This window comes from Miniopterus natalensis, chromosome 1, assembly GCF_054644295.1.
Source record: "Miniopterus natalensis isolate mMinNat1 chromosome 1, mMinNat1.hap1, whole genome shotgun sequence".
Lineage (NCBI taxonomy): Eukaryota > Metazoa > Chordata > Mammalia > Chiroptera > Miniopteridae > Miniopterus > Miniopterus natalensis.
The window spans coordinates 151,487,350-151,510,036 of record NC_142081.1 but is presented as its reverse complement, the minus strand read 5'-3'; the positions used below and the strand labels follow the sequence as shown (position 1 = coordinate 151,510,036).

Genomic DNA, 22,687 nt, shown 5'->3' with positions numbered 1-22,687 from the left:
TATTATTGATCTTCATCACCAGACTATAAGCTAAATGAAGAGAAAATCAGGGTCTGGTTTTCTCATTATTTTAACCTCAATATCTAGCAAAGTTTCTGGCACACAGTGAATAAGCATTATTTCTTAAATGAAGACTGAGTTTCTCAGTGGGGTCAGTAACAAATGGTTACAGCAACAATAAATTGCTTATTTCCATTCACCAGAATCACTCTGATCAGAATTTGAATAAAATTAAGTTATTACATATTTTCTAATAAACAAATTTAACCATTTTATTTAAACTCCCTAGATTGTTTGACATCCCATAGATGTGACCACAATGAAAGAAGTTTATTGGTATCTTCTTTCAGTTACAGAAATTCAGAACTTTACTGCTAAATTGGGCTTCAACACAATTTTCTACTATAGTTTCCTCATTAGATGAGAAAGTCTTAAGAGATCTGCAAAAGGTCATCCAACCAGTTAGTGACAGAGCAGGGATGGAAATTAGCCATTTTAACTCCCAGTTCAATGTTTTTTTTCCTACAACTATGCTGCAATTTCTAGGTTTTATGGCTTTGTTTTCATATTAGAAATTTGTAAGAACCTATAAGTAGCCATAAGAGAAATATCTCCAAATGGTTAATTTTGTCACAGCATTTAGATTTCTGCTTTAAAAATATTAAAATAAATAGCATTATTTTAGAAGGGCAAAACATAAGCCCAATTTTGTAAGAAATAAAGTACTTTCGTGCCTTATTTGCAATTCACATTGTATGCTTTAAATGGGGGGAGGGGAGATTACATGTTTCACTGGTTTCTTAATATTCTAAAGCAAAGAATTTCTCCAGTTAAATCTGGTTAGCATAAGTCAGTTTATAAAAACCCAAAGGAAGCTAGGTTTTGAGGAAGTGGCTGGGGCAGAGACATAATGGCTGGGAAAATACCACTGCTATCCAGCGTGTTACAGTTGGCTATGTGACACTGGACTAACTTTCCCCTGGAGATTTCACTTTCCTCACCTGTGTAATCAGGGGATGGGTCTAAATCACAGGCTCTATCTGTTGACAGGCCTCCATGATCCCACTAAGCCTTTTGGTGTATGTGTGTACGCTTTTGGAAGGAAGAGGGTCCACAGCTTCATTTAGATTGGCAGAGAGTCTGGGACACAAAACAGGTTAATTTTCTCTGTACTAATATCTGAAGTCTCCCCTAGCCTTTAAAATGTAATAAAGCTATAAATGTAATTATGATCTCAGACAGAAAAGAGTGATTACTATAGTTATTAGCACAAATAATATAATTATATGAAAAGCATATCCTTCACAAAGGACTACTCCCATTATCAACCATACATTTAAGCGTTAGCCGAAGAACTTCACTAAAAGCCCAGTCCAGATTTTCCATAGTTAGCATCTATTGTCCCAGACAATGGAACTCCATGTGGTAAAATCTAAATATATCACCGGTTTTTAGTCTTGTCTTTTTATTATCAATGTTTTCATGATCCATCAAGGTAGGCTGGCTACACAGGATTACATGGAGTGGAGGAATGCAGAACAGTTTGCCAGCAAATAAAGCTACTTTCTTGCAGTTTTCAGAGTATCTATTCCAAAACTAATTTGATAATAACTTTTGGTTGGTTGAATAGCCACAGTTACTATACTATCTCTATAACTATTAATGACACAGAAATGAAAGTCACTCTGCGTATTTACTTATCTCCTTCTTTCCTTTCTTCCTTAATATAATAAATATTCATTATTTGTCTACTACATGTCAGGCATGTTTTTGGACACTTGTAAAATATCAGTGAGCAAAAGATATTCAACCCTCATGGTGCTTATATTTTAGGAGAGGAGAAATAAAATAAACAACATACATAAAAAATAACTTATTTACTATTTTAAAGGTGATAATGCTCTGGCAAAAAAGGGAGAAAAAGTAGGGAGATTAGGACTACAAGAGGTGAGAAGCATTGTGCCAATTTTAAACAGGTGCAGGCAGGCTTCATTGAGAAGTTGTCATTTAACAAAGACTGGAGGAGATGAAGGAGTTCGCCAAGTATATGATCTTAGGGAAGATCTTTTACAGACAGAGGGAAAAACCAGGGCAAGGGCATGCTTGATTTGTTCAAGGGATAGCAAAGAGGCCACAGAGGCTGGGAAAAAGCAAAAACCATTCTGCTGCTGGGGTCATGAAATCTATTAAGTTTTATCTTCCAGTTGACACCTTGTTTTCTATTACCTACCTGGTTAAAATGAGTCATGGTACCTTTTATGTAACTGTACTAGAGTCATAGCTGCATGAAAGATGCAAAGTCAAATTTCTTCTGAGAATTTTAAAACCACCCCAAAACCATGATTTCTGGTTATGCACTTTAAGAACCTCAGTTCCCACAGAAATGTATTTGGCAATAAACTGTTACATGGTATTTAAACATGCCATTTAATAGAGGATGATGTCATTAGAAAGAAATCAAGTAAATGATCCTCATTCTGAAAATTTTGAAATTGTGCACAATGTGATTTGTTACATTCCAATAAGAGAAATTCCAAGGTTCATAGCCAACATGAAAACACCCATTCTTTCTGAAATGTCACTGTTCCTTTGACATTTATTACATTGTTCATTTCATGAACTTTCTCCCAGAAAGTGAAACAATCATGATTATTGTACAATCTTCATGGCATTTATCTGGGTTAGCACCTCAAAGAAAATACCCTATAAAGGTTGTACTTTTTATAATGGGGAGGGGCAGTCAGCCCTCCCCAAGTAAGCATCTTATTACCGCCTAGAGCCTTGCATGGAAATGCACTGTGAGCTCACAAGCTTACAAATATAACATAAAATGTATGCAGCCATACCTTGCTCAACTGGTCCTTTCTGCCAAAGCCAGTAGCAGCTGCAATGTTCCCTGCACCCTCCACTGTCCTCTGCGCAACTGCTGTCACCCCTGTCACCACCGCCTCTCCAACATTTGTCACTTGCTCTTTGGTCTTCTCAGCCACTGGGATAAATCAAGGGCAACAACAGATTAAGAGATGATGGAAGGACAGCAACTTAAAATAATTATACTTCCACTAGCTGTCAAGTTCTAAAGACCTATATTTACACATACCATAGACACCTGAGGAGTCAGAAGAAATAAAAGCTATAGAGATTTCAAAGTGAGCGTGGACCCAAATATTGAATTTTTGTTAAGATATTTTGTTTTAATCACTAAAAGATTCTTCAAGTTTAATGATCACAATTTTAGAGCCATGAGTCATTGAGTTTGGTTTACATTTTATTAAGGAAAGTTTGCAGAAAGCTTGTGTGCAGGTGCAGTTATAGTTGTATCAGACTCAGCATGAAATTTTTTTTTTCAGTTTCAGTGCCAATTCTTTTGTTTGTTTGTTAATCCTCTCCTGAGGATATTTTTTCCATTGATTTTTAGAGAGAGTGGAAGGGGCAGAGGAAGTGGGGGAGAGAAAGAGAGAGAGGCACATCTCCCCCTGACACATCAATTAGTCGCCTCCCATACACTCCCCAACCGGTCCGGGGATCAAACCTGCAACCCAGATATGTGCTCTTGACTGGGAATTGGCCAAGGGACCCTCCAGTGCAAGGGCAATGCTCTAACTACTGAGCACACTGGCCGGGGCTCAGTGCCAATTCTTTTATCTCACTCAAGATCTTCATTTTCACTATGCTTTCTACATGTTACATGTAACATGCTCATACATGTTACTACCAGAAATAAACAGTGGAGTAGGGGATGGTTATGAGGGACCTTTCACCCTTCCATAAAACTTGAGGTAGTTGAGACAGAAGGGTTTTGAATATGATTAATTTTCAATAATTGTAATGGGAACAAAAGTGCCAGGCATTAAGAAAACTGTGGAAAAGAAGAGGTTTGCTGAACACACTTAAAATTTCTTTCCACAAAACAAAAAAAATTGGATATGGTTCTTCAGTAGATCTTTAAAAATAAGTTAAAATTTTAGAAAACAGTATCAATAGTTTAAAATTGGATTCAGAAGCAGAGGTTCCATCTTACATCAAAAAATTCTCCAAGACACTATCCGATATAATTTCTGAACTAATCTTTCCATGTTCCCTCCATACATTTTACCAAATAAAGCAAGCACAAATAAAAATGTTTGTTTTGATTAAATAAAGAGTTCTACGAAAGAGTGGCAAAAGACAAGAGAATCTGCTCTTTTAATAATTTCAAAGATAACGGAGAAATGAAACCACCCCTCTTCATCTAAACCTGATAACACTGATGCTCATGAAACCAAGGCCTTGCATCTCTTATCTCTAGTGATGTAATGTTTGCCCACAAACTCATTTTCTTTTTGTCTGTTTTCCCACGGCTCAGGAATTTCGGGTTTGGCATGATATTTTTTTCTCAGGCTACCTCCTAAGCAAATGGAGACACATTTTTGTTGTTATGCTTTGTGCTTGTATGCGTTCTCTCCAGGTAAGTCCCAGTCTGAGGAACCCAAGGGGTTACACCATGTCAGCCGTCCAGTGTTACGTGCCAGTCATATGATTATTGTACAGATTTCATGTCACCAGCTGGGAGAGGCAATGATTAAACAGTGTGGACATAGCAAGTGGGTTTCAAATAGACTTTGTAGGCCGTGGAAGCTGAGGTGGTCTATAAGGATAGAGTCTTCCCCTGGTCCTAGGCACTGGGGGAGGGAGGTGAAGTGGCCCTAAGGCCTAAAACCAGGAAGAGCACACAGCTGGTGTGGCTGGATATTTGCCTTTTACCACTTCTGGGACATGGCTGATGCCTCCTGAGGAGTAATGCCTATTCACAATGCAAAGTTCAATTTAAATGCTAGTGAAAAGGCAGTGACTGCAACTTCACATTTTTAAACATTTCTAGAATGTTGATCCATTAAAAATAGTGAATTATGTGCTTCAGGTTGTCATTTTTTCCCCAAGAACTTGAATAGAAAATTTTGCTTGATAATGAACATTTTTTTGTTACAATAATCACAAAGATCTAGAAAATCGTTGTGAATTTTGATCTTTTTATAGGCTCCGAATTTTTTTGCCAGCCATGAAAATTTATTTTTACAATATCTAATTATTTATAGATGTATAAACCTTAATCTATTTTAATGCATATAAACTACACAGTAAAATGCATTTTGTACTTTATTATACTTTCATTAGGTTTTATCATTGCAAGAATAAGTAAATTAGTTACGTTACAAAATGACAGAGTACACATGTAACAATAGATATGTTTAAAAGATTTCCGTAGGACTTGATTTATCTAGTGGATTTGCCCATTAACCTTGACCCCCATTTTCCCCTGTTCAGGCCTTTTACACAGTTTCTCTGTTCATCGACATTTCGAGCAAAGAGGAAAAATGAAAGGAAAAAAAACGCACTTGAATTAGTACATTTTGCATCTAATGTTTTTTTCATTAAGGGAAAAATCTTATAACAGGATCAAAAAGACACTTTCCACCCAACCAACTGAGAGTATAAAATTTTAAGTCACTTATGTTTTCCTGCAAATGTGCCAGTCTTTCCCATTTCGGTTCATACAGCTCCATCTGGCGAGTAGCCTTCATCCTTCTCAGATAGCCCCCCCCCCCGTTTACTCAGCAAACTCAAGCTGGTGTTAAAACCCACCTCAAATATCAAATTTCCTAAAACCTCTCCTCTGAACAAGTGCCCTTGTTCCTACTCCTGTGATCCCATAAATTTTAAATATATCTCTACTATTCATTTCCCAGTATGTCTATCTACCTCCACCAGTGTATTTTGAGTTCATTAAAATCTGAGATCCTGTTTTATTGTTCTTTATATTTCACAATAGATACTCAATAAATAATTTTGAATGCATTAAAAAGAATTTTCTGTATATCTGTGATTAATATATTAATGCCAATAATTAGATTTATATTTGACTTTAACTAACTTAACAATAAAATTCCAGGAAAAAAATGTGGCACTAACATTTAGAATAGATATAGTAAATTTAACCTGTGACATTAAGCAAAATTATAAAATTAAGATCTAGTTTTAAATTGGTATAAAAATTAAAAATTTGAGAAAAATAAATTTATATGATAAGGCAATTTAGTAAGAAACTTTAAATTAGAACATGTTGAAAATTAAGTGTATTCAATATCATGTAGTAATTTTCAGTTAATAAGAATCAAAGACTTCAGAAAATCTCCAATAATAGGGAGTTCTTTACACCATACATTCAGGAGGGGAAAATGAATAAGCTTATATCATAATTTATTTTTTGATCTTTAAAGTACCTTCAAAGACATCATTCAGATGTCCAGATTAAGTACAATATCATATTTTCCTATAATGTGATACATGAAGTTGACAACTGAAATAATAATGTCCTGAGATAAAAAAAAGACAGAGTTTTCTAAATTTTATCTTGAGATAATCTAACTGAAATAATTTATTTTCCTTGGATACTACAGGTAGAAAATTCCTGGCCTAACTAAGTCAGAATACTCAAATTCTATACTACTTTATAAATTTAACATAGTTGGTCAATTCAAAGTCATCATTCTTGACAATTAAATATATTGTTTTATTATTTATAATAAATATTACTTATCTAAAAAATATTTAATAAAGAATTAGGATTAAACAGAGCTGGTGTTTCCTTAGACTGCTTGTCTGCAGACACAGTGGTTGTTTACAATTACATTCTGGATGATTAGTGCCCGGCTACACAGTGTACAAGGTATTTTCCACATTGTCCGCAGATATAGACCAAGGAGCTTACCTGTTGTCACACCATGAACTACTCCTTCCTTGGTTTTGGAGCCTATAAAAACAAACAAATTCAAAACATAAGTCTCAAATTGGACTCACATGGCTAATAGCTCATTTTAAATACAACTAATCAAAACAAAATTTAAATCTGTAGAAGCCCATATACAAAGATATCCTGGGGCAAAAAACCCAAACCAAGGAAATTCAGCTATCACTAGAAGTAAAAGGAAGACAAGCTAACAGGAGGTTCTCTCTCGGTTTTCAGCACACATGATGATTTTTTACCCCTTGTGTTCCACTTCATAGGTCGACTTATGAGGGGAAAAAGAAAGGTTAGACAACACTGGATCTGGGTGGGAAGATGATTTTGGATTCAGAATTGTGGAAGCTTTACTCAAGTACAGTACAACAGAGATTAGTTAACCCATGAAACACAAATAGAAGGGGGAGGGAAAGAAGGAATCAACATTTGTTGTAAAAGTCACTTTATATCACCTTATTTGATATTTGTAACATCCATCTCTTATAGGTGTATTATACTCATTTTATATATGAAGAAATTACAAATAAAAGTTAAATGGCTTGTCTAAGTTGCACAGGTAATAACTGGTTACAAGCACATTCAAAGTAAGGTCTTAATGACTCTAAATTCATGCTCTTAACACTATTCCAAGTAAACCTTTTGAAGGCATAGAGTGTTTTATCATTCAAGTATTACTATCACAAGTTTCAAGATGGGGAAAGATAGGAACTTCCCCTAAATTTTGACTAGCTTTTATATAAATGATGCATTAATATTTCTCATTAAAATTAAGTTCGTTAACAATTTTATTTATAAGCTCTCTAACATTATAGTTTTCATTGTAATTCATACCAGTTTTTAAATAAAATGTTTTTTGAGAAAAATAACAATGGATTGGAGGTTCACTTGAAAACTACACAATAGTGAAATAATACAATTTTATCAGACACAGAAGAATATAAAGAAATAAAGACAAAATCTGTGAAATGATTTAAACCTATATTTGGACATTAAGATGGTTACCAATCTTTCATTTAAAAATGCACTGTTTTGCAAACCCTTACTAAGTATGCTAGAAATAACACATTTAGAATCAAAGGAAAAAAGTGTAAGGGAGCCTCAGTTTCCTCATCAATAAAATTCATACATAAGGTTAATTAAACAATCTCTAAGAATCTGGTTCTTAAACTGGTCAGTACAGTAGAATTAATTAGATGGGAGAGAGGTAAAAATGCTGACTATTGAGTCAGCGACTCAAGTATTCAGTAAATATCAGATACAGACATTTGCATTTTTAATAACCCTCATGATCTAATACGGATAATTCATAGATCATATCTGAGAAATACTGGTCTGAGGCAGTTTCTAGCCCCAAATTTACTTAAAATTTAGAAATACATATCTATGATTTAAATAATATGATGATTGACAAGATTTAAATAAATTTACAGGATCATACTGAAAATGTTCATCAAATATATTTATGAAAATAGATAAGTATGGCATTAAGTAAAATTTGCATGCATCATATTTAAATTTACATTTTACAAAACAGTCAAGGAAAGTTTCTACATTTAATAAAATTATTTAAATATATTAAAGAACTTCCAATTTGTGAATATTTAAGACCTCCAATAAAAATAAAACATAAAGGAGCATTTGCGATCTTGCTCCCCAGGATATGTCATCAATTTTGGCTCAAATAAACTCATAAAAATTCTCAAAACATATAAACTATAGTTTGTACTTACGAACATAAGCTCTGGATTCAGATTTTCTGGATTTAAATCTCTTCACCACATACTAATCAAATATATATCATTTGGTCAACTTGAAGGTCAAAGGAACGATACATATAAAGTTTAAAACAGTCTTTAGTACATAGTAAAGACTTTTAAATAGAACTATTATTCTTTGCATGTATTTGTAAAGGGATTTGCAGTTTAAAACAAATGAAAAATCACCTAATTATAAATTTATATAAATAAAATTGTGCAGGCCAGCCAGGCGTGGCTCAGCAGTTGAGCGTCGACCTGGGATCCAGGCGATCGTGGTTCAATTCCCGGTCAGGGCACATGCCCGGGTTCCGGGCTCGATCAGTGACTCTCTAATCATTGATGTTTCTCTCTCTCTCCCTCTCCTTTCCTCTCTCTGAAATCAATAAAGATATATTTTTTAAAAAAGATAAATAAAAATAAATAAATAAATAAATAAATAAATAAATAAATAAAATTGTGCAGATGTTAAATATGTTAAAGAATATAGGATAGTATTTTTTATATATATATTATATTATGTATATATTATACCCACACACATATATATATAGAATGTGTGTGTGTTTTGCAGGTAATGCTTACTTTGAACAATACTATGGGATAAAAAATGACGGTTCACAAGCTGAGTTGAAGTTGTGTAACATGCTCTTAATAATCAAAGATGAAAATTACAATTAATCAGTGGTTAAAAATTACCATTGTTCCATGACCTCTAACATTTTTTGTCAAAACATTACAAACTCTCTTAATCATTTATAAATGTACAGCGGAATAAAAAATTAGTAAAGCTAATATTTGCTTAGTATAGTGTAATTTAATACACTGAGAATTAAAGTGTTTTATTTCTTTGTAAAAAACTTAACAAGTAGTCTCAACACTGCTTGTATTCTTGTTCTCATTGCATAACTTCCTACATAGAGTGAACATCTTTTCTAAGCCTTAGAAAATCTGTAATTTTGTAAATTTGGATCAGTTTCCAAAATGTTACCCTTTGTACTTTTAATGTCATGATATGCCTCTGACTGTTCTTTTCAAGTCAAGTGTTTCTGTGGCATCACTTCCCCTGGGGCATGCTCACCTTATTCATCAGGGCCGCTTTTATGTGTATGTTGATACTGTCAGCTTCAATAAGTCTCTCTGGCTGCACACCTAGAGCCTCCTGAACTGTAGCAATCTCGATATTCCCACAGCAAGCTATTTCATGCATAAATAAATTTATGTTTGAATCTAATTTTACTGCCAGCATTTTTCGCTCGTCTTTGCTGCACTTTCATCACGTAGGGCCAATTTCTTCTTTCAATTACGCATTTTCATAAAATATTATATGGATTTTTCACTGGCACCAGCAATAAAACTATGGGCTTTGCTGTCTGTATGAACCAAATAGCAGATGTGCAGTGACCAATCACCAAAAGACTTTGAAAGAAGCAATGTGATGTGGCCATGTGTCATAATGGGTTTCTGTTATTTATATAGTGATCTGTGGGCTGAAGAGCTAAGAGCAGTTTGTACTTTATGCAATCAGTCACAGTTTATGTGTTATGGTAACAGAAATTTGAACTGTGTTATTAGGGATTGGTGTTACTGAATTAACTGTGGTGACTGAATCCGTGTATCCTGGAACTATGTTAGGTAAAAACAGCCTGTATTTGAGAAAATATTTCTTATCACTACCTACCTGTCACTCTTGCAACCCATATTTTAAAAATGCCTAGTAAAAAGAAATGTTTAACAGTTGGTCTGTAGTCTTTCCTCTCTTACTCTGTAGTACCTGAGAATGTGGCCTTTGGCTAAGTCATGGAATGCATCCTACATCAAAGATAAATGAGAATCTTGATAAGATTGCTTCTTATCAAACAAACAACCTGTTGTTTACTGTTAATTAATTATTAGTATATAATTAATAATTAAACTTTGATGAGGAACCTGTAATTTAAAAGATATTGCTACAAAACAGGTGCCAAGTGGCTATATGATTATAAAAATATAAAAGCTGAAGGAACACAAGTACTAATAGTTTCCCTGAGCTGAGGTGGCCCACATGCATCCCATCTTCTCCCTCAGAACTTCACAAAACTGCAGAGTAAAAAAGTTTGGAAGTAGTGCCTGGTGGCTGCAAGGACTCAACTACCGTTGTTCATGTTGTGTTGACTTTCTCAACTTGGTGCAGGTGAAGCATGCTGTAAGAGTTTGATATCGATCCATATTCACAATACTTTTGAAGATTATTTCCTTCCTTTACTGGTAGTTCTTCAATTAATCAAAGACAGCTTTCAAAACTATAATACTATAAAGGAAAAATATTACTTTTCTCATGAGGTTTATGAAAACAGTGTACCAAACTCGTTCAGCCGCAGTTAAATTAGAAAATTTTCTTTAGTCACTTCCAATTTCTCAAACTAGTTATTGATAATAGATTTTGTAATGAAGGATAAAAATATAAAAGAAAATACGTTGACTAAGTAAGTATTCTGTTGAAAAATTTGTTTGATAATGACCATGGCTCCTATATATAAAAATGTACTTTATAAAAATCCTCAGCAAAATATTAGTGAATCAAATCCAACAACATATAAAAAAAAATTAAACACCATGACCTAGTGTTTAATTCCAAGTATGCAAGGCTGGTTCAACATTTGAAAATTAAAGTAATTCATCACATCCATAGGCTAAAAAGATAAATCACATAATCATATCAACAGATGCAAAAAAGAACTTGACAAAATTCAAAATTTGTGATAAATATGATAAAATTCATGACAAAACTTCCAGTAAACTAGAAATAGAGGGTAACTTCCTCAACCTAATAAAGAATAGTTACAAAAAACCTACAGGTAACATTATATTTCATGGTGAGACACTAGAAACTTTCCTACTAAGAATAGGAACAAGGCAAGGAAACCCTTCTCTCGACAATCCTTTTCAACATCATACTGGAAGTCCTAGCTAATGCAGTAAGACAAAAAAATAAAATAAAAAGAATATAGATTGGGAAAAAAGAGAAAAACTATCTTCATTCACAGATAACATGATAGTCTATGTAGGAAATCCAAAAGAATAATAAAAAAATAACTCCCGGAATTAATAATTGATTTTAGCAAGGTTGCAGGATATGAGGTTAATAAGCACAAATCGATTACTTTCCTATATACCAGCAACGAACAAGAGGAATTTCACATTAACAACACAATTCCATTTACATTAGTACCAAAAAAATAAATAAAATTCTTGGGTATAAAATTTAACAGAATAGATCTAGATAAATTCTGATTAACAAAATCAAACTAAATAAATATATAGTCTGTGATCATCAACAGGAAGAATCAATATTGTCCAGATATCAGTTCTTCCCAACTTGATCTATAGTTCAATTTGGTCTCGATCAAAATCCCAACAAGTTATTTTGTGGATATTGAAAAATAGATTATAAAGTTTATGTGGAAAGACAAAAGGCCTAGAAGAGCCAATACAGTATTGAAGTATAAAAACAGTTAGAGAAGTAACACTACCTGGCTTCAAGACTTACTATAAAGCTAGAGTAATATTGGCAAAAGAATAAATAGACCAATGAAACAGAGAGCCCCAAAATAGAACCACATAAATTTAGCCAACTGATTCTGACAAAGGATTGAAAGCAATACTATGGAACAAAGATAATCCTTTCAACAAATGGTGCTGGAACAATTGGAAGTCTACATGCAAAAAAACAAAACAAAACAAAACAAAGAATCTAGACAGACTTTACACCCTTCACAAAAACAAACAACAACAAAATACCTCAAAAGGTATTACAGTCCTAAATGTAAGATGCGAAACTATAAAACTCCAAGAATATAACACAGGAGAAAAACCTCCATGACCATGGGTATGGCAATGACTTTTCGATGCAACACCAAAGACATGATCCATAAAGAAAGAATCCATTAACTAGACTTCATTAAAATGTCTTCCCTGGGAAAGAAAACATTAAGAGAATGAGAAAACAAACTATAGGCTACAAGAAAATGTTTGAAAAAGATGCATCTGAAAAAGGACCATTATCCAAAATATGAAAGAACTCTTAAAACTCAACAATAAAAAATAAAAAATAAAAAAACAGGCAGAAAATCTGAACAGAGACTTCACCAAAGAAAATAGATGGAAAATAATTTTATGAAAAGATTCTCCACATCATATTTCATCAGGGAAATGCAAACAAAAAGAGCAGTGAGTTACCAGTATACACTTATCAGAATGGCCAAAATCAAACACTAAAGGCTGGTGAGAATGGGAAGCAACAGGAACTCTCATTCATTGCTTGCGGGAAAGCATAGTGGCTGAGGCCCTTTGGAAGAGAGTTTGGAGGCTCCTTACAAAACTAAGCATATTCTACCTATATGATCCAGCAGTCATGCTCCTTGGTGTTTACCCAAAGGAACTAAAAATGTATGTTCACACAAAACCCTGCACATGGATTTTTAGAGCAGCTTTATTCATAATTGCCCAAACTTGAAAGCAACCAAGATGTCCTTCAGTTTGAATGGGTAAATTGTGGTACATTCAGACAATAGACTATTATTCAGTGCTAGACAGAAATGACTGATGAGGCATTCAAAGACACAGAAGAAACTTAAATGCATATTACTAAGTGAAACAAGCCAATTTGAACAGGCTACATACTATATGATTTCAAATATATGACATTCTAGAAAAGGCAAAATTATGGAGACAGTAAAAAGATTGGTGGTTGCCAATGGCTGGGGGAGGGGATAAACAGAACAGGATTTTTAGGACATTGAAACTATGCTGTATGATAGTATAATGATACATGTTATTATACATTTGTCCAAGCCTATATAATGTACAACACCCAGAATGAACCCTAAGGTAAAGTATGGACTCTGATAATGCTCTGTCAATGTAGGTTCATTAGTTGTAACAAATGTAACTCTGGTGAGGGATGTTGATTGGGGGGAGGCTACACATGTGTGGGGTGAGGAAACCTCTGTACCTTTCTTCAATTTTTCTGTGAACCTAAAACCGCTCTAAATAATAAAGTGTTTAACTTTTTTAAAAGTATGCTTTGTTACTCATATGCTCTGTTTTATCATGACATTCTCACAAAAACTCTGCAAGGTAGCTGCATTTGTCTAAATTATATTTTTACAAATGAGGGAAGTGATACTGAGAAATGTTAAGTAACTTCCCCAGTGTCCTAGAGGTAATAAGTGGTGTAGCCTGGACTAGAACTTAGGTTTGTCTAACATAAAGTTCATGTCCTCTCTTCTTTACCAGGAATCAGCAAACTACAGCCTACAAGCTATGATAACTCACCACCTGTTTTGGTAAGAATGAAGTCTTATTGGAACATAGTCACAGTAATCGCTGTCTGTGGCTCATTCACATGACAACACCAGAGCTGAGCAATTAAGACAGAGATATTATGGCCCTAAAACACTTATTATCTACCCTTTTACAGAAAAAAGTTTGCCAACTACTGCACTCTACCACTGTTTCTTCTCATGGTCACCTCTCATCCTAAACCCTGTGTTTGAGTTTAACTTTTAATTAGACATCAGAACATAACTAATAAATAATTTATAGAACATCCTATATGTTAAATACCATAACAGACAGTAAAGATGAGTTTTTAATGTGACATATAAACAAATTACAATTTTATATAACAATCTCAGAGTGAAAAACAAAATTAATCACTGAAAATAAAATTTTATTTACCCAACTCATAATTAACAATGAAAACAAAAGTTTTCCAGGTAAGGAAAATCTGTTTATTACCCAGAAAAGAGCAAATGTACCAATTTAATATTCAACAGTTTCTAAACTCACTACAAACTAATCAAGTAAATGTTATCATTATTTTAAAAAACCTTTAAAGTTACTAAGTTATAAAGTAATTAAAATCGAAGAATATTTGTAAGCATATACAACTTGGAAAACTGAGGACAAATATAAAGATACTGATTATCTTCACATCACTGATTCAGTATTCCAAATTCCATCTAAAAAGATGTAATTTACACTTCACAAGAAAGAGCTTGAAATTAATATCAGTTTTTTCTCTTGTAACACTTTAATTCCATGATTTTCTGAAAATATGTTCTAAGATCAAGGAAGTAATTAAACTGAAGATTTGTGTTAAGAACAACCAATATAAAAGAGTCTATGAACAGTGAGGGGAAAAAATAATATCAGAAGCTTTCATAAAAGTCATTCTAATAACTTTTCTGCAGCCCATCTATGTTGGAGACACATAGCACTCCACCACTCAATATGCCCTGCTCCGCCTTTCTGCTCATCCTGTGGCCACTGCTGCTACAGGGGCCACCAGAGAATGTGGAGGAGCTCAGAGGAGCAGAGGAGAAAGGGTGGTGCATGAGTGTGTGTGTGCGTGTGTGCGTGTGTGCGTGTGTGTGTGTCTGTAGATGAGTGTGTATATATGTGTGTGTCTACTCCTCCAAAGAATCTCAAGTCTGTAAAATAACACCCCACCTAACACAGATTAAGATAAGAAAACGAGAGTCAAGGTCTTCATAAACACTCCAAGGTGGGAATTTAGGGAAAGGTAGGAAGGATAAGCACAATCTCATTGCTTGTTCTGTGTATCGTTTGGTAAATTAACTATATAAATGTCTGAGATATTAGTAGCAAGCCTGAAGCACTTCCTTGTGGTCTCAAGGAATCACTCCACCAAAGGCTGTCCTGTCCTTTCCTTTTCAGGTCTCTTTTTAGGTATCCCAGGGCCATATCGAAGTTTTATTTTTTTAAAAGAATACTCTAAAATAAGCAAATATTATTCATGATGACAAAAGAAACCAAAGGCCCATGAATGATTTTGATTCTTAAAAATATTCTTGATTATATTTTAAAAGATTGATTTTTTTTTAAAATCCTCCTAAATAGTCATTTATGCACATAAACTTTTTTTTAAAGAAACAAAAAAGTCCTCAGTATTACTGCAAAATTCAGTAATCTGGAAAAAACAGATTACATTCACTTTTTACTATTAACTCAAATATACACATTCACCTACCCATACATAACTCTGACTCAATCCATCCTTTTGACAAGTGATGACGCAAAAATGAATCAAGGGAGAAAAATCAGCATTAAGAGCATCAATCATCCTAACTTATCAGTCATAAACAAATATCAAAATGACACTCCGGGCTTACCTACCTACATAGAGAACACCCTCTTTTGTCTTTCCTGCTGCTTCTGCCACACCCTGTTTGGTTTTTTCAGCAGCAGCCACGACTCCCTCCTTGGCCCTTGAAAGTCCTTTCATGAATACATCCATGGCTGATGAATTCCTTTACACCACACTGGAAAACAAAAAATACACTTTGAAGGAGAACTTTGAGGTAAAACAAAAAACTAGAAGCACCCTGAAAGATCAGTAAAACTCCCAAAAGTGTGAGGCTCTTTTAAATGCACCCTTATTTCAACCATTGGGCAAAAGAAGCCTTTTTTTAGCTTTTGCATTAAAAATTGAGCATTCCCCCATCCATCTTGGCTAGTACAAGTCTCGCCGCCTAAACATGGATTAGGATGAATCATCACAGCTGTTCTCACTGCATTTCCCAAGTGGAGTTGCATGAAAAGATGGACCCCCTCTTTCAACTTCCCAGGGTCCAAAAGGTGACAGTATAAATTAGAAGTACGTTTGGAAGACAGATCACAGGAAAAGAAAAAAGAAAGGGAGCTGGAGGCACGGGGTCAGGGACACTCGGAAAATGAATCCCAGAAGAGGGCTTATAGGTAGGTCAGGAAGAGGGAACAGAAGACAACTACTCACCCTGGGTGTGGCTGAACCTCAGGCCAACTGGGAGCCCACCCCCGCCCCAGCTCTAATCCACGCCACCATCCGCCCCCGCCCTCAGCTATCTGCCCCGAGCAGGCTCCGGTTCAAACCCGCCGGCGGCGGGGAGACGCGCGCCGCCACCCGAGGGGGCGTTCTCCGCGCGCGCAAGCCCGCTCCCCACCCGCTCCCGCACCTGTTAACCCCTTACCACCTGTTGCCTTGCCCTCTCCGCGCGTCCACGTAATTATCTGCCAGGCACAGCTTGTTTACTTTACGGAGAGAACTGCGAGGGAGGGCTGGGCATTTAAGGAAAGAGGGAAAGTTGGATGCTCGCTCCCCCTCCAGCATCCCAGCTTTTCCCGAAGGAAAGGCTTGTCTCGGGGAAGCCTGGCTTCTCAAGCCTTTGCGAGGGAAACCTCGGAAGCGGAGAAAAGCCTGGTCAACTTCCTTTCCTCACGCTCACCAAAGGGATGAGCACCCGACTCCAAGGGACACTTGACACAGCGGGTCCTCCCGCAGCAGCAGCCCGCCCGCCGGGCGTCCACGACGCCTCCTCTCCCCCTGGGTGTTCTGCGGGATTTACGAAGCGGCCCGTTTAGAACCACAGGTGCTTACCTCTCTCTGCTCCGCAGATGTCGGGTCTCCCTTTCCCTCTTAATAAAATATATTTAAACAATTCCCAAATCTTATTCAAATGGAAAGAGGAACGAGTAGGAGCGCACGAGGAGGGCGGAGGCGGCGCCAGGAGAGGAAGGGTCCCCGGGGGGGCGCTGCAGTCCGCACCGCCCAGCGACGAGAGGCTGCGGAGGCCGGAGGCGAACCCACGAGCCCGTCGTCGAATCGCCACTCCCTGTCCCCAGCACGAGAGGATCCCAGAGAAAGAGACACGGGGTCGGCAGGGAAGGCGGGAGGAAGCGAAGGATGCTGAAGGCGAGGCTCGGTGCCCGGGCCTGCCCTACCGCCGCACGCACCTCACCCGCGCCGCCGCGCTCCGTCGCTAGCCCCCTTTCTCGGTCCCCTTCTGGTCGTCGGGATCTTCCTCCTCCTCTTCCTCCCTCTCTTTCCCTTCCTTCCCCTGCCCCTCCGCTCGCCGCCCCGGCGGCTGATTTGTCAGCGCCTCTCCCCGCCCCTCGCCCCGCGCAAGCTGCTCTCGGCGCCGCGTGCGCTTCACGCCTCTTCTCGGGTGGGGGTGGGGGTGCGGTGGGGGTGGAGGTGCGGGGAGTGCGGTGGGGGTGGAGGTAGGGGGGGTGCGGTGGGGGTGGGGTGGGGGTGAGGTTGGGGTGGGAGAACGTACCTCAACTCCAAGCGCTCGCCCGGTCCTGGGAGGAGGAAAGGCGGGGGTGTCTTGCGCTTCACCTCAAGTTCAGGGTCGAGGGGACTCCCGTGGCGTTTGGAGCGGTCAGAGTCGGGTTGACATCTTTCCCATCCCCCCCCTCCCCTGTCTCTGCCTTCCCTTCTGGCTCCTCACCGGGACCCCCACGTCAGAGCCAGCCGAGGGGGTTGGGGGGGGTGTCTGGGATCAACCACCAAAGCCAGAGCCAGTCTCTTGGGGAGCAGCTGGAGGAGGCGGGCGGCTCGGAAAGGTGCGCCCCTCGGCACCGCCGGGAGCACGCTTCCCTCGGATCGCTGAAATCGGATTCACGGTCGCAGGACACGGCCTCACGGAGGCTTTTGCTTCCCTAGCCTCCGGGTTCGGGTTTGCTCTTAACCTTGGAAGGGGTCCCGCGGGAGGGGAGGTGACTCGCGGGAAGAGTTACAGGTTGAGGCGGCGGGAGGAGGCTGCGCCCTCCCCACCGCACTCTCACCACTCTCCTTCCCACCAATCGGGGCCCGCCAGCCCCAGGTTCTCCCGGCAGCTCAGCGACGGGTTAATGGCCCCCAGCCGTCGGAACCCAGCGGTGCCGAGGCGTTTCGTTCTCGGAATGGAATTGACTTTCCCCACTCAGGGCGCCGGCAAGGAGAGGACAAGTCCGGCGTGGCTTTACCCCCTGCACCGTCACATCCAATTTATTATCCGGCCGCCTCTCACCTCGCCGGCTCCTGCTGTGGGCGGCCCCGGGAGCTGGCCCCCCCACCCCCCAGACTCGGGCGAGCGCGGGGTTCGAGACAAGCACCCGGCTGCTTAACTCGCGGCGCAGGCTCCTCCCTCCCACTGGATGCCTCCGCTTTCCTTTGCCTGCGAGGGTGATTTTAGCGCTGGAAGGAAAGAGTCTTTGCAGTGTTTTTATTTTGTTTAGGGGGAGGGGCGGGGGGTTCCTTGTTCTGACCCTTGCTCTCACTTGGGTCTGAAATTTGAGTAATATGTAATTTAAATCTACAAGACAACCCGTTTGAAACCAAAAGGGACAGGAAACAAGGACCCGCACGCTTGAACAGTTCCTGCTGTTACTGGCCTGCCCCTTCTAAAAGTATCCTTTCCAAGACACTCATGTTTGGTTTCATTGGGGTCAGAGGAAGAAGGTTAAACTTGAAAGTTGGTTTATTGCCTGGCTTTGAACAAGTTATGTTTGTCCTTCTGCTCAGTTTTCTCTTGTAACGAGGTGAACCCAGATGATGCCTCTCTTTTCAACTTCTTATTACGGAAAGGGTTAAAACACATGCAATAGTAGAGAGAACAGACTCCCCTGTGAGTGTCTCCCAACTTCCAACATGGTTCAGTGTACGTTTCATCTTTATGCCCAATCCACTCCCAATTTTTATCACTACTCCCTCTCCAATTTTTACTAAATTCCAAGAATTACATATATCTTTTTCATCTGGAAATATTTCAGCATACATCCATAAAAATAATAATTTTAGATGGTCTTTTTAAAAAAACAAACAACACTGAAGTATAATCTACATACAGTGAAATGCTGAGATCTTAAGTAGTTCCTTTAAACCAGTTTTGAAAACCACATGCATTACTGTAACCCACATCATTTTGAAGACATAGAGCATTTTCATCACCAGAGAAGGTTCCCTCGTATCCTTGTACATAGTTTAGAGTTTCAAAAATAGAATCAGAGTATGAACTTTTTTTTATCTGTTTGCTGTCTTTCACTCAGCATAATATGTGTGAAGCTCACCGTGTTGTTGCATGTAAGGTATCAGTAATTTGTTTCTTTTTATTGCTCTTGTCTCTTTTTATTACTGCCAATAATAAATGGTTCCCACTGTGACCCATCACAACTAGGTACCTTGATAGACTTTTATGACAATTATTTAATATATCATTTCATATGACATATATAGGGTGTCCCAAAAAAAATGTATACGCAATTTAACAGCATATAACTCACTTAATTTTCACTCCTTTCCAGGTTTAACTGATTTGAAATAATGGGTGACGCCAAACTAAGCTTTGAACTTTACCTTAAAGTGCCACTAGACAGACTTTTTTTATGGGGATACATACAAGATAAAGTTTACGGTACAACACTGGGAACAGTCAATGAATTGAGGGCACACAAGTACCAACCGAAATGATTCTTGATCTTTGTGATTTCATTGCTTCATGTTGTCAGCAGTGACTGGATTAGAACAGTCATCAGTTTGAAAACAGGTATTGACAAAAAATAAAAATTATTCATTTCTGTAGATCCTTTTAAATTTTGAAAATGAGCTGTATGTTAAAAAACAGTGACTTTATACATTCAAAGTGTGTATACATTTTGGGGGAACACCCTGTATTTATAGTTTAACAGGGACCTCCTTGAGATCCAGGCCTTTAAATCAAAGAGGGCAATACAATAGATTATTTAGGCTCCACTCACTGAAGACCAAGGAAAGAATTATTTTGATCAGTTGTTACTTTTTTGTGCTTGTTATAGGATGGCATGATCCACACCGTTAAATGGTGCTTCATGCTTGGCAAAGGACTAATGTACTGTATCATTTAATCATAACAAGTGGGTAAGTTAAGTTTTATCATGTACCTTTTATAGACAGGGAATTTGAGGCGCAAAGAATTTGAGTAACAGGCCTAGACTGTCTCTCTCTTAAGTGGCAGAGGAGAGAATCTAGCAAGAACTGTCCCAGGAGGCATATTTGCCTCTGGAATTGGCAGTTATTCTCTGAAACTTTACAGATTGGGTATAATATAGGAAAGGAGAGAAAGGTGAGACCTTACTATGTTAGAAATGGCCTTTGAATTTGGGTAGGGCAATGGAAATCAAGGATAATATTATGAAACAATGCATTCATATTTGAAATTGCCTTTTCAATCTTGGTCATTTAAGTAGGGGGAGATGATTTCTCACCACCCACCTCAAAGGAAGAAAAAGAAAAACTGTAAAACAATTTTTCATCATTTTAAGTTACAATTACAATCCCATGTTTTATTCTCCTTTTCACCCCTGAAAGTGCCTTGCACACAGTAGGCATTCAATAAGCTTTTAAAATTACTGATGCTATTAATAGTGACACTGCTTATGTTCTACCTGTAGTCTCTTAGCTCTGTATTCTTAAGGAGGCAGAACTACTCAAGAACAAAGAAGGGAACTGAAAATTAATGAACTTTTTCATCATTGATTAAAAGCATGGCCACGAGTAAATTCTTAACTCTCTAAGTATAACTTTAAAATTTAATCTCATTGACTGTTTCTGTTTGTTGATTTATTTTGTTTTTTAAATTTCACAAATAAGTGAAATCATATGGTCTTTGTCTGTCTGATTTATTTCACTTAGCACATTACCCTCTAGGTCCATCCCCATTGTTGTAAATGGTAAGATTTCATTCTTTTTTATGGCCGAGTAATATTTAACTGTATATATGTACCACCTCTTCTTTAACCAATCATCTATTGATAGACACTTAGGTTGCTTCCACATCTTGGTTGTTGTAAATAATGCTGCAATGTACATAGGGATTCATATATCTTTTCAAATTAGTGTTTTGGAATTTTTTTAAATAAATACCCAGAAGTGGAATTGCTAGGTCATAAGGTAGTTCTATTTTTAATTTTTGGAGAAACATCCATACTGTTTTTCAAAGTGTCTTCACCAACTGTGCATGAAGGTTCCCTTTTCTCCACACCCTCATCAACACTTGTGTGTTGACTTATTGATGGTAGCCATTCTAATTTTCTCGTTTATAAAATGGGGATACTATTCTACTTGTGTGTGATTGTTATAAAAAATAAATAATATGGTTTTAGTGAATAAACAATATATTTTTAGCAAAGAACAAGCACAGTGGGATCTCTCAATACATGTAGTTATTATTATTATCTAGCCCCCATGTTTTAGGGTGTCCTAGAAAATACTTTCCTCATTGCAGTAGTTTTTAACCACATTCCCAGCCCTTCGCAACCTCCCATCCCACCCCGAACTGATGCCGCTTCATCAATAATTTTGGCTTCCTATGGTAGGTAAAAAATTTCCAACCAGGGATGGAATTTGTGAGGAGATAGAGTGGGGATATTCAAGAAGCACTGATAGGGGTCACTAATGTAAAATATGCAAAAGATTCCTTTTTCTCTCTAATGTGTGGATTTCAGCAACATGACTCACCGCAGCTTACATCAGTAGCCTCAAGAAATATAGGGACAGTGATAGAATTAGCATTCTATTTATATTAACAGTTTTACATTCTTGGAACCTAGGCTCTTTAAAGGGGCATTGGCAGACCTCTTTATGAATTCTGTTTATTTGCCAAGGTAGAAAAATAAAATGATGTAACAAAGGGTGTTCCAAGTTTGCCAGACTTGTCCTGACAGCAGCTCTGAAAGACTTCAGATCGAATATCCAATTCAGAGATAAACCCAGCCTCTAATGTTCCAGGCTAGTGAAGAATGGACAGACTGATAAAACAGTGACAGGTCTAATTCTACTTTTAATTGCATTTGTGTTCAGAAAGACAGAAAAATAAATTGATAAAAAATCATTTCAGGGGAATTTATAATGTTATGTGTAATATTTTGAACTAAAATTTTAATGCCTTTGTAAATAGAGAAATCATGACAATTTAATAACATGAGCATGTTTTATATAATATCAAAATTATCCAGGCATCTAATATATTTCCGTCTATAGATAATTTTAGAGCATGAAGTTGCATTTAAGAAATTATCTTCAACACTATTTAGAAAGCATATTATTAATGTTGGAAAGCTTGTTATGCCATCTTATTATTAAGAGATTAAGAAAAGGAAATTATTCAGAGAAGAAATTACTCCTTAATGGTTAGTTAATAAATACTTTAATATTGAAACATATCCCTGTTAATAAATACAAATTCATCATGTCATTTTCCTATAAAATGCTATATTGTATCATGTAGACAATATCTATTTTTAATTTATTTTTAAATTTTATAACAATCTATTGAGTTCAATTTCTCTTTAATTATCTTCACAAGAATGG

The 22,687-nt window shown here is 37.3% G+C and overlaps 1 protein-coding gene across 1 annotated transcript in view; it reads right to left on the bottom strand.

The window, feature by feature from the left end:
- The window catches only part of SNCA (synuclein alpha), a 95,721-nt gene extending 79,880 nt beyond the window's left edge, over positions 1-15,841 (bottom strand). The window contains exons 1-3 of the mRNA XM_087816183.1: positions 15,718-15,841; positions 6,749-6,790; positions 2,847-2,989 (exon numbers count right to left, since the gene is read on the bottom strand). Of these exons, the coding sequence (XP_087672309.1) occupies positions 2,847-2,989; positions 6,749-6,790; positions 15,718-15,838 (306 nt within the window). The 5' untranslated portion in view covers positions 15,839-15,841. The remainder of the gene's footprint in view (positions 1-2,846; positions 2,990-6,748; positions 6,791-15,717) is intronic.
- Between the last annotated feature and the right edge of the window lie 6,846 nt (positions 15,842-22,687).